General features: G+C 37.5%; 1 protein-coding gene across 1 annotated transcript in view; it reads right to left on the bottom strand.

Annotated features, from left to right (window-relative positions):
* LOC140163508 (xanthine dehydrogenase/oxidase-like) overlaps window positions 1-14,422 on the bottom strand; it is a 79,193-nt gene that overhangs the window by 2,057 nt on the left and 62,714 nt on the right. Inside the window, exons 18-21 of the mRNA XM_072186822.1 lie at window positions 13,995-14,047; window positions 12,334-12,514; window positions 3,921-4,109; window positions 1,497-1,664 (exon numbers count right to left, since the gene is read on the bottom strand). Coding sequence (XP_072042923.1) covers window positions 1,497-1,664; window positions 3,921-4,109; window positions 12,334-12,514; window positions 13,995-14,047 — 591 coding nt within the window. The remainder of the gene's footprint in view (window positions 1-1,496; window positions 1,665-3,920; window positions 4,110-12,333; window positions 12,515-13,994; window positions 14,048-14,422) is intronic.

The following is a 14,422-nucleotide window of genomic DNA, read 5'->3' as shown; positions in this document are numbered from 1 at the left end:
ACTTGGTTGATGTGGTCTGTGAGCTGCTGAACACTATCTCTTTGAATAACTTTAAGAATGTCGTCGACATATCGGAGCCATAGCTTCGGTCTACAATTAAGCGGAGCAGTACCGTAGCGATAGCCTGTTGTTCTACCATCATCAAGTGTTGACAAAGGCAACAGTGTTGATGAAACGTACACAAAGTAAATGCAATTTCTGGATCAGATATCAAGAACTTTGGTTAATGAGTTTACTCTACCGATCCTGATGAATTTGTTCAACCAATATGACTCACCTTTGGCCAAAATGGTGTAATAGCAGTTCAATAATAGCTCAAAAATTCTGACCTTGCAGAGATCGAACCCCCATTTTGGTTCACCATTTCCTATTTCTTGGGTATCTTAATATCTATAAACGATTATATGGTGACGGGCTATGGTCGGGACAAAGAGTGTTCTGCAGCCTGGTGTTGTCATTTTTAATTTCAATGGACTACAGTAGGCAACTCATGGACCTGAAACAAGTCCCATAGCCCGCTTATTTCACCCTTGATTATTACATTTTCCATTGCTTGTATTGTATCAATTTTCAATCGGCAAACACTGATATCTATCTATTATATGTGATTTCAATATATTAAAATGTATTTATGATTCCCCCCGGGGGGGCACTCCCATATATTGACATACGCCATGTGCCCATGAAATGACCCCGTTATTTTGGGCAAATCCTACACCCAGTAGCCTACACTGAATGACCCCTTTTTTAAAACAATTAGTCCTCAAAATTGAAATTTCGGCGCGCTTCGCGCGCATTTTGAAAAATTTAAACGAGTTTTGTCTATTTTGTACAGTAAAATTGGGTAAAAAGCTATGTTTGATTGTTAATGATGAGAAATTTTGGGTGCTCCCATACAAAATCACCCCATTTTTTGACATTGCCAACACCGAATAACCCATTTTTTTCTGAAAATTTCTACACTGATAGACCCCTAGTTTCGTACGCTGGTGGGCACAGGTACGTCACTTTCATATTCGAGTGCCCCCCCCCCGATGGACGATTCCTATCATGTGTACCACACCTGATAGGTTGGGATTCGATTTAAATGGTCCAAATGTTTTGCGATAAATGATAAGGCAGCTTTTCAAATAGACACAGTAACAATGATGCACATGTTCCAACTTCTTACTATATAACTTCTTACTATAATGTAATGTTATTTTCACCAGACGTGTAGGCAGGATTGAGGGGGGGGGGCGCTAAAATGTGGACTTTTAGCGATTTTTCAAACAAGAGCTAATTTCAAAGATTTTACCGAAAAAAGTGGACCGTATGTGATTTTTTTTCTTTAAAAAACAAAACAAAAAACTGATTTTCAGCGTTTTTACAGACAAAAACATCCGCACTTCGTTGGCTACGACTCTAATTATCACAATCCCAGAATATCAACCTAGTCTTAGAATAAAGACTCTTGTGGCTACAAAAATATTATCTAATATACAAAGCTTTGTTACCTTTCCTACAAGACTATCAGCACATGCCAATCTGACCCTCTCTCCTGTAGCAGGGCTATCAAGTCGAAATGGTCCGGGTAGTCCTACATCGGCACGAGCTGATTGGATGGCATCCTTGATCGCAAAGAATACCGAATTCGCTAACGACACTGGCGGCTCAGCAACACCCTAGAATGAGAAAAATAAGTCGGGATATAAGTTATAACCCTCTCTACACGAGTGTTAACTGCAGACTTTGCAAAAATTGTGCATTTTTCTTTAAAATTGTGCATTTCATGACCATTTGACTCAGCATGAAAAATTATTGGTTTAGTGGTTCGTGAGGTAGCTCTTCATAGAAAACTCTCAATCAGAGATGTTTTACACATTTAAGATAATAAACTGAGCTCAAAAAGAAACTTATAAGTTTTCCCATGGTCATATCTTCAAATCCTGTCCATCAAAAGGAACCAAAATTACACACAGGATTACTTCAATACTCTACTCCAAACACATGTCAGTAACCAAGCAGTTGTACAACTGACACAACAGCAAAATGCACTGACATGAAACAGCTTGCTGACCACATTCACAGGCGAATAATTGGCACCCAGCAAAAGAAATGAATGCGTACAAGATCATTACACAGATGATAGTTTCCAAAGAGTAAGTGGAATAGTGTGGAACGGGGCTACTTTCTGCTTTTCACGCACTTTCTTCAAGAAACAGGTCTTGTTCTATACTATTCCACTTACTCACAGATTTCTTGCCCTGGATCCCAAATATTTGGCTGTGAATGTGGTCCAGAAAGCTATTCCATGTGTGATGTGCCCTGAGTAATTTAATTTGATTTATCTTTGTTTACAAAATTACATGAGTGATGACATTTTGGGGGAATTCCCCTCTCAAATTGAGCAAAACAAGTTGAATCATATCTAATTTGGAATATTTGGAAACCCCCCTGAGGTTGTAAAGTGAAGATGATGTCACGGGATTCCCCTCAGGAAGTGATGTCAGGGGACTCCCCTCAGGAAGTGATGTAATGAGAAAGGTTAATGTTATAATTAAGGCTTGGGAATTTCCAAGATCACATTTGGCTATTAATACGTGGGATTTCCCAATGCTTGATATATAAGAAAATGTAAACACAATTATTGTCACAGTTTATAGTGTTGATCTGGGCTAGCTAGCTAATATGCTTACAGTCCAATTCCTTCAAAGAAAGGAAATTGCAAACCAGAAATATTTTATGTAGTCAAAGTACTACTATTTGCCAGTGTTGTCGGAGAAGATCTAGAATACGTCAAAGAACGTACTTCTTCCAAGAAAGGAATATATATTCTTCTGTCGACTTGCTGAAGTCTGGTGTTTTGATTCAACGCAACTGTCAATATAAGTGGGGACAACTGCATCGCAGTCCTGCGTCCTGAAGATATTGTGTGAAAGGTGGAAATAGCACCATTTTTGGAGAAAGCAGCGCAAGGAGTTAAGTTTGGAGAAATCAGCGCAAGGAGATAACGGTCTGGAGAAAGCAACGCCATTTTCGTGTGAGGATTTCATACGCAAGGATATAAACGCAAGTGTTCACTGGACTTCGCTGATTTTCACAGGACAAGTGAATAAGGATATATTACATCAGTCGTCCAGAACATTGCAAGAACTTTATGATCACCAAGAAGAAGAATGCTGGCTAAGTACTAAATAGATAAAGAATGTTTATATTTGATTATTGTGTATGAGCATTTGTTGTCATATATATTGTACCAATCATAACAGCTTTCAATTAAAGACTTAGATTTTGTTAGCTTAATCAAACAGTGTATTTGTGTTGTGCATTCGTGTGAGTTCGGGCAAAAGGTGATTTTGGCCTTGAGTCAAGTACGACTCGTAACACATGTCAGTGCATTCTGCTGTTGTATCAGTTGGACAACTGTTTGGTTACTGATATGTCTTTCGAGTAGAGTATTGAAGTAATCCTGTGTGTAATTTTGGTTCATTGTTATGGACAGGATTTTAAGATATGACCTTGTGAAAAATTATAAGTTTCTATTTGAGCTCAGTTTATAAGTCCAAACAAGATTTTCACAGCATCCAAGAATACTCATGTGAAATTAGATCATTAGCCAAACGGGGGAGAACACGTACGCTTCAAACGGGGGAAGAACACGTACGAGGCTGAACTTTACCCACACAATGTCTCCCTTTTCAGGAGAAATACGCAAAAAAAATTGCAACAAGTGTCAACTTGTAATGTAATAATTATTCTCTTCGAAGAGATAAACTTGTTTTTGCAATAGACCTACCCTTTAAGGTTTTAATCGAAACTCTACTTATTTCTGAATAAAAAAGCGTAACTCAGATTATTCTAGATCAATAAGATAATTTCAAACACTTACATCAGTTATCAATTAAATTAAATTTTTTTGTTAATTACAGATCGATTACCTTTGATGAATAAACAGCTCTTTCGGTCTTTGAATTTCTCAACAATGTGATGTTGAATTCAGACGGTATGTCCATGAAGCAGGGTATTTTATAGGCATGGGGTCCGTTCGTTAGTAGTATTCCTTGTGGAGAATATCGATGATCCTCTAAGGCAAACAGGCCGTATCCTTGCATGAAGGCTCCCTCGATCTAAAGAGTAACACAACAAACAACTTCAAAACAACTATATAGAATAACCGCTTTTATCATATTATCTTCTCAAATGTTTTGTGTTTTAAGGGTCAGTAATAAAATGACGCCTATCAGAAGACGTGCATTTGCAGAAATAATAATATGTCTTCCATTCCCAAACGGTGCACGTAAAGGTTTAAAGGAATCTCCAGATTGTTATATCAGATAGCACAATAAAATGAAAGGACCAAACGTTGCAATTTTTAAATTATTCCAGTTATTGATTTAAAAAAAATCAATAACCGGGGAAGAAGTTTGCACCATAAAAACACTTTATTCGCCACTATGTAGAATTCATTCATGAATTATTTCTGCAGAATGTCGAATAACATATTACTATAATGTACATACCGCGGAAAGTAGGCATGTTGCCTATGGGGGTCGATGCTAAGTCAGATTTGCGTGAGGGAACTCAAAAATAGCGCAAATAGCGCAAGAGTACACAAAAGAAACTTCGCGCGTATGATGAGCGATGTCGCCAGGGCTGAACGCTGTACCGGCGTCAGCTGAATTCGAGTACACTTAGAGGGCACAGGCATGGCAAATTCCAGTCTGTGTGTTGATTAATCTATGATTCTCTATCTCTATCTACATCTCTACACGGATTGCGAGCGAGATACCATGAGATTCTTCGAGATCCTCATTTCACAACTAGCCGATCTCATAGCGTGTCTACGGTAATTTGTTCGCATTTAGATTGTAACATCCACCAATTATCTGTGGAGCTCCCCAAATTCCATTGGGTGAAGGAAGTTTTTGTGTCAGTTCCTGCAGAACTGACACCTTTAGTACAGGTTTGGCGATCACGTGACAATTCGAATCATCATATCGAAATATCACGTGCTCTGTAAAATATTAATATCGATATCGATACTATTCGTCAAATCAGCCCCAAACCAAATCGCCCACATGCCAATTCGAACCCTGTATATTGATGTACAAAGAAAGTTGGCCAAATATCCTAGAGAGTCGTGCCATATGTCAAATTTTTCCTCTGGTCATAGGGAACAGAAAAGTCAGTGGTCGCATATCTGTATCATTGGTTAATGAGATATAGTCACTTTTTAAATTTTGTGCACTTAACCCTCTATCTTTTTAACCAAATATCCCCGAGTCGTGCCATATGTCGAACTTTTCCTCTGGTCATAAGGAAAAAAAAGTCAGTGGTCGCATATCTGTAGGATCATCGGTTTATGAGATATAGTCACTTTTTTTGTACGTTGTGCACTTAACCCCTTTTTTTTTACTTCTGGATATCGTTTGGAGTCAAATGATTTTTCATTTTAAAGCTTATGATATATTTTCTAAACACGAAATAAAACAAAATTGACCCCGAGCCGACTTTACAGCTGTTTCGTGATGGACGGTCACATATATTCATTAACATATTAAATCGTTTATCCCTTTTGGTCAATATCGAATTGGTTTGTGGCTGACTTAGCTTGGGGCCAAATGCATGAATTGGCATATGGCCAAGTCAACTGTGGACGAGTTGGTTTGGCCGAATCGACCTGCTTCCAGGAAGTGGCGAAAAATTACGTACTTTTACAAGGCAAAAGCAACTTTTCTAGGCATTGTTGACATGGTGCCTTCGCCCAAGAAAGTTTCCTACTATAAAGACCTAACTTTTGAGATAGTTTGTATGTTAGAAGGTGCAAAATTAACAATAAGCTTAAAATAATTTACCGCCGGGTTTAGCAAGTCATCGTCAATGACTTTGACAGATGACGTCAGACACAATCTCTGTCTTGATAATATCGACATGGACTAAATAGAGCACGTAGTGTGATGGACTGGAAATTTGACGCATCGATCTGAGGACAGCTTTCAAACATAAGTCTTGATAGTAAAACGCTGTTTTACTTAGCCTATATCTGGTGGCAGCAGCATTTTTCTACAGTCACGTGATAATGGCACCGGCGGATAATACACGGGGGGAACCGTGTCCACATTTTTTTTTTTTCATTTTCAGTATTTTGTATTTTATCAGTACTTGAGCTGGTGGGGGAGAGAAAGCAATAAAATACATCCAGGAAAAAATACAACTCGAACCAAAGATGAAGGGTCCATTTCAAAATCAAAATTACACACACACACAAAAAAACCAGACAATGAGCAGGTTCAATGACCCACAGAAGGAAGATGACAAAACAGAGTCCTGACCCAATCTGGATCTGGATCTGGATTAGTAACTGCCCAACGCCCCTGGGAAGGGGTCACACGAGCAGGGTGGTGCTAATCTGCAGATGCTTTGGTTGCTTAGTTCTTGCTTTCTTTATCTTTGATGTGCTGTTTGACTGATGATTTAAACTTGTCCTTGTCTTCTATGTCTGTGATTTGGTATGGTAGGTTGTTCCAGTCCTTAATTGTGCGGTTCATGAATGAGAATTTTAAACAGTTTTTTGATGCTGGTAATTGTGTAAATCTACTATGTCGTGAGGCGCGTTGGACGGGGCGCAGGATATTATGCATTGGAATGGCGAGGTGACCCATCAGAGCTTGCTGGAAGACTGAAATTCTTGTTGTCTTCCTCCGATCTTCAAGAGGCTCCCACTCAAGCTCTTCTTTCATTGATGTCACGCTGCTGTACCGTTCATAATCTGCCATTACAAATCTTGGTGCCCGATTCTGCACAGCTTCGAGCTTTTGTATGAGTTCCTGTGTATGTGGGTCCCACACGGATCCACAATACTCCATTCCTGGACGGATGAGAGATTTGTAAGCTAGATTTTTTATTTGTCTAGAACATGAATACTTGTTCCTCTTAATAAATCCCAGAGTTCTATTTGCCTTTGCGATCCGAATCCTATTTTGACCTTTACACAAATAAACCACCAGCCCCTTCTATAATATAATATATTTAATATATTTATATAATCCAGTGTTAATTAAACAAAAATCTTTTTGTATTGCGCTGGTATAGGAGTTGCAAGGGCCTGATACTTTGCTGATGTCGAATGATGAAATTCACCATCTTCCTCCTGTGAAAAAAATTGAAGAATAGAAGGCTGACGTTGCGCCAAAACACGCAGGCCTATGTAAGTGTATAATTAGGCCTATTTAATGATAAAATGAACTACCACTAAATGTTCTTGTCAGTGCTGCAGTGCAAAACTTTTCTTTAACATTACATTAAAATAATAGTTACATTGTAAATTGGAACTGACACCAATTTTTTTCAGGAATTCTTGTTTGATAACCAAACAACTAATCACCGATTTTTGCGATACAGTAGGAAACCGGAGATCCCGGAGAAAACCTGCGAGAGCGAGCATGGAATCGGGATAAACCAAGTGCACATGAGTCCTTGGGCCGCGCCGGGGCTTGAACCCGGGACCTCAGTGGTGAAAAGCGAGGGAACTACCGCTGCGCTTACTCGCCCTCCCTAGGGCGAGCAACGGATTACTTCTCTTTGTAGGTTAGCAACGGATTACTTTTCTTTGTTACCTAGGATAGCAACCGACCACATTTTCACTGATTTTGAGGCCAATTTTTGACCGTTTTCAACCAAATTAATAGCAGGACATTCCCGTATATTCCCTGATCGCCCGTATGAATTTGGCGGCATTTGGATTAAAACTGACGGAGCCTTTTCATTAACTCACCCACATAGTCAGTCACATAGTCAGTCACTTAGTCAGTCAGTCAGTCACAACATTTCCCTATTTATAGTAAGAATACTCAGAAAATCAAAATTGCAAATGAGAAACATGTAAGAATGACTTGTTATCAAAGACAGAGATAAAAAGAATTTACCGCGTCTGACGTCATCTGTCACATCAAACTCGAGCACGATTTGTTTACAAGTGTCGTGATGATGACTTGCTGAACACGGCGGTATAACCGGGCGCCTTATTGTTAATTTTGCACCTTCAAACATACAAACCATCTCAAAAGTTAGGTCTTTATAGTAGGAAACTTTCTTTCGCGAAGGCTCCATGTTAACAATGCCTAGAAAAGTTGCTTTTTGCCTTGTAAAAGTATATACGTAATTTTTCGCCATTTTCTGCTATTCCTTTTCTCCGATCGGCACCAGATAAATCGGCCTTCCTTTTACGCGCTATTAACCAAGCTTAACCAATCAAGGATCGTAATCGACAGTGACAGTGATAAATTCTTTTTATCACTATAAAAAGAATATTTTATATTCTCTGACTATTGACCTACTTTTTCACATGCCGCAGTGTTGAGAAAATATTCGTGCCGGTTATATCCCAAACACTCACAGAGGTGATAGTTTACGGCGAGTTTTGTAATTATTACTTGATTTTGATATGTAAGTAATACGATAAAGTCGTCATAGGCAGTAATGTGTTTGTATTAAAAGAAATAACAAAAATAATTATTTAAGTAATAGAAATACTATTTGGAAATTGCAGCAAGATTTGCAGATGTTTTTATTTGAACAGTACCAGTTCACCAGTTTTGCTAGTTTTCCTAATCTTTGGGCTAAATTAATAGCATCGTGAAGGTCATCATTTTATACTGTACTGACAGCTTCGGCATGTACTTAAATACAGCTTGTATGTGCATTGTGTTCAGTGTGTACATAGGCTATTTACTTTTCAAATCTTGTGACAAATAGTGCTTGCTGATGCTTGTATAAGGTATTATAGACAAATTATTAGAATGCATGTGCACCAGTAGAAATGGCCCAGGTTGAATAAAATAAATAAACATATGAATGAATATTTTATTCCCTGGATTATTTTTGTTGGGATAAAATAATGATATAGTTTGACGCTTTGAAATACGGTTATGTTAATCATAATAAAGTTACAAAGTTAAAAAATAATATCGAAATATTGTAAAATCAAACTTTTCCCCTCATAAGTTTTAAACTTTGATATGGAAATATACCCCAGCCCTGTTGTCTCACCAGAGAAGATGAGCAGAAGTCTTTCTATCTGATGATAAAAAAACCTCTAGGTATGATTACGAAAATGTTTTAAATAACTATTATCTACAAAAGTTTTATAACAATGTTTTATATAAAATGTTAACATAAAACGTCTTCTGTTATGATGTGAAGGGTTAATATAAAAACAAGGAAAATCTGTTCCAACTGACAAGCAGAGAACAAAGCAATAAGCAATAGATAAGATTAAAATCAGGGAAAATATGACACAACCTCCAATGGGGGAATAACAAACGTATAAACGTATAAAGTTAAAACTCTTTTAACTTTGTTTATACGTTTTGTGTTATTCCCCCATTGGAATTCGATGTTGTGTCATAGTTTCCCTGTTTTTAATTTTGAAGACTTACTCATTCTTTCATTTCTCTTGACAATTTTTCATTTGCCCACCCTATTCCTTTTAAAGGAATTTTTATTATCTCTGTCTTTGATAATAGGCAGTTTTGTTATGAGGCTGACGGTACTATAGCTATGACGGCTTACACGGTAAGTATTGTATGCAACTCAGCTCAGCGCGAGCAGCGGAAGGCAGAAACGGCTTTTCATTGTTAAAACAATTCAAATCCAATATTTCGAGACGTAAACATGGCGAAGGCTTTTACTTTTTACTAATATTCAAGAAGTGAGATCAGAATTTTTTTAATAAAATAAGAAATTATAGGTCCTAGCTAATATGATTAATCACACTGTCAAAGTCGGTAAATAAAAGAGACCGCAAATGATTTTATCTCACATATTTTAACGAAAACGTAGTCCCTAAAAATGTCACAATTTTTGGCCGAAACTATGGCTAAAATATTCCCGGGCAAACCCTATTTTGAACTGAAATTTCTTAAAAGTATGTTTAAATAAACTATAAGTTTTGTATTAAAATGAAATTCCCTAAAGAAAAGGCTCCCGTCATACTTGAATTTGAAAAGCTGTGTTGAGAGGTGGCCTCTAACATTGATAGGTTTTGACCCACATTTTCTCAATTATGCTAGTAGGCTAGTCAAATTAAGACAAATAAGGGGTTAACCCACCACTAATTGCAACAGAATCCATTTAATCACCATTCATTTCAGGGAAGCATATTTAATAACATATCAAAAGTCCCCAAAAATCTGAGTTGTTGAACAGTGCCTAATTTGCATAAATCCAAAATGGCCGCTTATGCAGGGGTGAAATTTCAATGTTGGTCAATGTATTGCTCTCGTCATAAGGATTCAGAAAAAGTATAGTTTGACCAGTCTCCGACACATAGTTCTTAGGTTATAGGCAAAAAGGTCAAATTTTGGGGCCCACGGGCGTTTACAATATTGAAATATTTGCTCCAATATTAATTCAACTGGTCTCAAATTGTTCCTTTGGCAAAAATAAATCAAAATGATAAAAGTTGCATTGTTTTGGATGTTTTGTTACATAGGCAACACTACAAAATAGGTCAAGGTCAACATGGCTCAATGCAATTTAATCTTCTTTGCCATGTTACCAAGGTAACAAACAACCTATGGAGATATGGCAAACTATTCTTTTTATTAAATGCTTTTGCAAGCGGAACAACATGAGTCATTTTTTAAAATCATTTTTGTCCCCCAGTGGAGTCCAAATATACATCGGAGATAGGCCAAACTATACTTTTTCTTACTCATTATGACAAGAGCAAAACATTAGTATGTTTTTTTAGCAAGATTTGACCAAATTTAGAATTTCACCCCTGTATAAGCGGTCATTTTGGATTTATGCAAATTAGGCACTGTTCCACTACTGTGCACTAAGTGCATTTTTGGGGACTTTCGATATGCTTTTGTGTGAGCTTTTGAGAGATGGACGCATGCAAAATGGATTCTGTTGCAATTAGTGGTGGGTGATATTTTAATTTGACTAGCCTATAGACGAATCCAAATTCACCCATTCCTACACCTGACTAGCAGCCTTTAATTGGGTAGCCGTCGGCTACAATGCACTCAAAATGTGAAATGATTCGGCCTTGGCGGAAATTTTAAACTGCATTCCATCACCCGTTTTACACCTTCCACGAAAACACAGGTAGACAAAAGAAAGATTAAAGTTTACAACACAATACAGTTCCCTTCGACAAAAGACACAGCTGGTCTATTCGCTGTTGAAGTGACATAATAATCGGATTAACTACACGCGGTATCTATGCATTGATGTACTTGCAAACAAAAGGACTATGTATGAATAGATGCGACGGGATTACCTGTGGAATTATCTTCATTATATATATTATTAGCTATTATTCTATTAACCCTCCTCGTCATTGCACTTTCTCTAGGTGTTAGGCGGCTTTTATTTGCACAATTGGACGCTCAAAACACCAGGTTGGTGCTAGCGGCTACCCAAAGATGTCCGACTAAATCCTGACCATGACTTGGCTCGTTGGATTCGTCTATAGTTCAACATTCTGGTTCATCTTCAGCTGGGAACTCCGTAAATGGACATTTCTGCAAGAACGAATCCCATGTCAAAGTTGAAATGATGCATCGCATTACAAAATAATGAACTTGTTGACAACCGTCTTGCTGCGTTGCCACTCACGCAAGTTCCAGATACCATCAATATCATTTCGCGCTATGCGCCCATTCTTTCCAATAAGAGGAACAACTGTGGCCTTCTGGGAATAATTTATATTCATCACCCCGAGATAGGAGGGGTCATAAAAATTAACTCTGGTCACTGACATATTCATGAACCTCCGCCTTCTGAAGAAAATAACTCGCCCCGTAGAAGGAGAAGTGTAAATAAAGGTACATTACAATTATTATCGACGCGAGTAAAGGTAAGTCATATAGCTTGAGAAAACCGATAGACATCTCATCCGTAAATTTGACGATCGGAATTCAAACAGTGTACTGCGGTTATATTTATAAATGCGCTTTTATATATTCGCACGTGGCCTCCTCCGCGCTGCCATAACAGCTTATAGTAAGTCTCGAAGTAACCTTCTACATAGCCGGTCTTCCTATACATTTGAATGCAAAGGCGGAACAACATGAGACTACTGTGCATCAAAATTGTCTTTTTTGTTCAACTTTTTTGATTATATTGTAAACGTTTCCGTCGTTGAATATTTTTTCCGTCGTCAAATACTTTAAAAATGTTGTTTTTGATATGCCTTTTTGGGAAAAACATTGTGTGCCTTCAATACGAAAGGTCAACATTTTAAAATGATTGTCAGCTTTTCCTCCCAGCTACATACACTTTAAGTACATCATCATATAATTGGAACGCGTCCTGGGATATAAATGTCTATGAAAATACCTGTCCAATATCAATAGCTGGGTTCATGCTTCTGCCTATATCAATCACAATATCAGTACGTAGCACTTGGTGATTCCCGGTCAAACAGTCTACTTCTACTTCACTACACGCTGTGCCATAGACAGGATACATATATGGCCGTCCTGTTTTAGTCACCCAACTCCAGGTGACGTCAGCACATCTGTAAAATGTGTAACAGGACAAATACTTTGCTATTCAATCGTCCATAGGCATGGTGACGGCTGAAAGGACTTAGGCTACACTACTCTAAATATCACGAAGTGGGTTCAAATCCTACAACGACGTTGTGTTTGAATACGAGTATTAGAAGGAAAACATTTATCACAATAGCCAATAGAGGGATTATTACGGGTGGTATACCAATTACTAATAGGGAGCCAACTCTCATATTCTGGAAGCAAAAGACATGTTGAGTTATAAAAAGTTTGCCTATAAGTTTTTTCTATAAGTCATGGATGGTCAACTAAATCAATTCTCTACTCAGAAATCTTGTTTTAAGCACCACCAAAGTATTCCTCTGTTCATGAGGATTCAGAAATAGTATAGTTTGACCTACTTGTGACGTATGGTCTTTGAATTATTAGCAAAAAAATCAAAGGTCATATTTTGACCTACACAGGGGTCAACATCGTAAAAATGCTCTGATTTAAACCAAAGATGACTCAATTTGTTCCTCTTTATATTAATCTTTTTCTGAATCTTATGATGCATGCAGGGACCCCTGTAGAAGATTGATTTAGTTGGCCGCCCAGTATTTTTTATTTATTTATTTATTGGAACATACACTTTTGTAACAGTGGCACACGCCTAACCAGCGGTGCGTTCAAAAACAATATCAAACATAATTATATACAAGAAATGATTTAAAACAATATACATGCACAATTATTATGGCAGTAGTTATTGATTTTGACCAATAGAAAACACATACATAGGCCAACCTTTTATAACATGCCATGTCACTTCAAAGGATTGGCTCCTAGGTAAATATGGGGATGAGCACGGTTATGAGAAAATATGGATTTCTTAAGATACCACGATCGCTTTGACAGTGTACTTCGGTTATATTTATAAATGCACTTTTATAAATACGCACGTGACTACCTCCGCGCTGCCATAACAGCTTATAGACAGCAAGTATCGAAGTGACCTTCTACATAGCAAGTGGTCTTTCTATACATTTGAATGCAAAGGCGGAACAACATGAGACTGCTATGCAGCAAAATTGTCTATTTTGTTCAATTTTGTTCAACTTTGTGATTATATTGTAAAGGTTTCCGTCGTTGAATATTTCTTCCGTCGTCAAATACTTTTAAAATGTTGTTTTGGATAACATATTACAAATTCGGAATTGCAAAATGTGTAATAATTTTGCAATTCAATTAATACTTAAATTTGATGATATTTATCTACAGAGTTCCTATCCCTTTCTGTATAGTGGTCAATGCACGGGGATTTGGCCACGCTTGCTGGTCTTGGTATGTCGTGCCCATGGGTCACGTGCGTATTTATAAAAGCGCGTTTATAAATATAACCGAAGTACACTGTTTGATGGGATAAAGTTGGGAGATTGCTGTCAATCAGGACTGATCGTTAAATAATGCATTTAATTTTATAGACATTTAAACCAATCATCTTACTTGTAGAATCCTATAGCAGTAAGGTTCACACGATTCTGATAGGCAGACATTACCTAGGTTGAAAAATAATAGGTCATCGACCACTTATTTATTTATTGTATATATTTTAGCACATGAAGTAAGTTATGCAGTTCGTGGGGATTCGAATCACAGCTGTACCAATTTTTGTGTCAGTTCCTGCAGAACTGACACCTTTAGTACAGGTTTGACGATCACGTGACAATTCGAATCATCATATCGAAATATCACGTGGGTAAAAATATCAATATCGATATCAATACTATTCGTCAATTCAGCCCCAAACCAATTCGCCCACATGCTAATTCGAACCCTGTATATTGATGTAGGCCTACAAAAAAGTTGGCCAAATTTAACTATTTCGTGATTTTCTCCATAACCGTTGTTCTTACACCAAATCTGTATATTTA

This window comes from Amphiura filiformis, chromosome 11 (assembly GCF_039555335.1).
Source record: "Amphiura filiformis chromosome 11, Afil_fr2py, whole genome shotgun sequence".
In the NCBI taxonomy this organism is placed as follows: Eukaryota; Metazoa; Echinodermata; class Ophiuroidea; order Amphilepidida; family Amphiuridae; genus Amphiura; species Amphiura filiformis.
The sequence above is the reverse complement of the archived record's forward strand: the minus strand, read 5'-3'. Positions and strand labels throughout refer to the sequence as shown.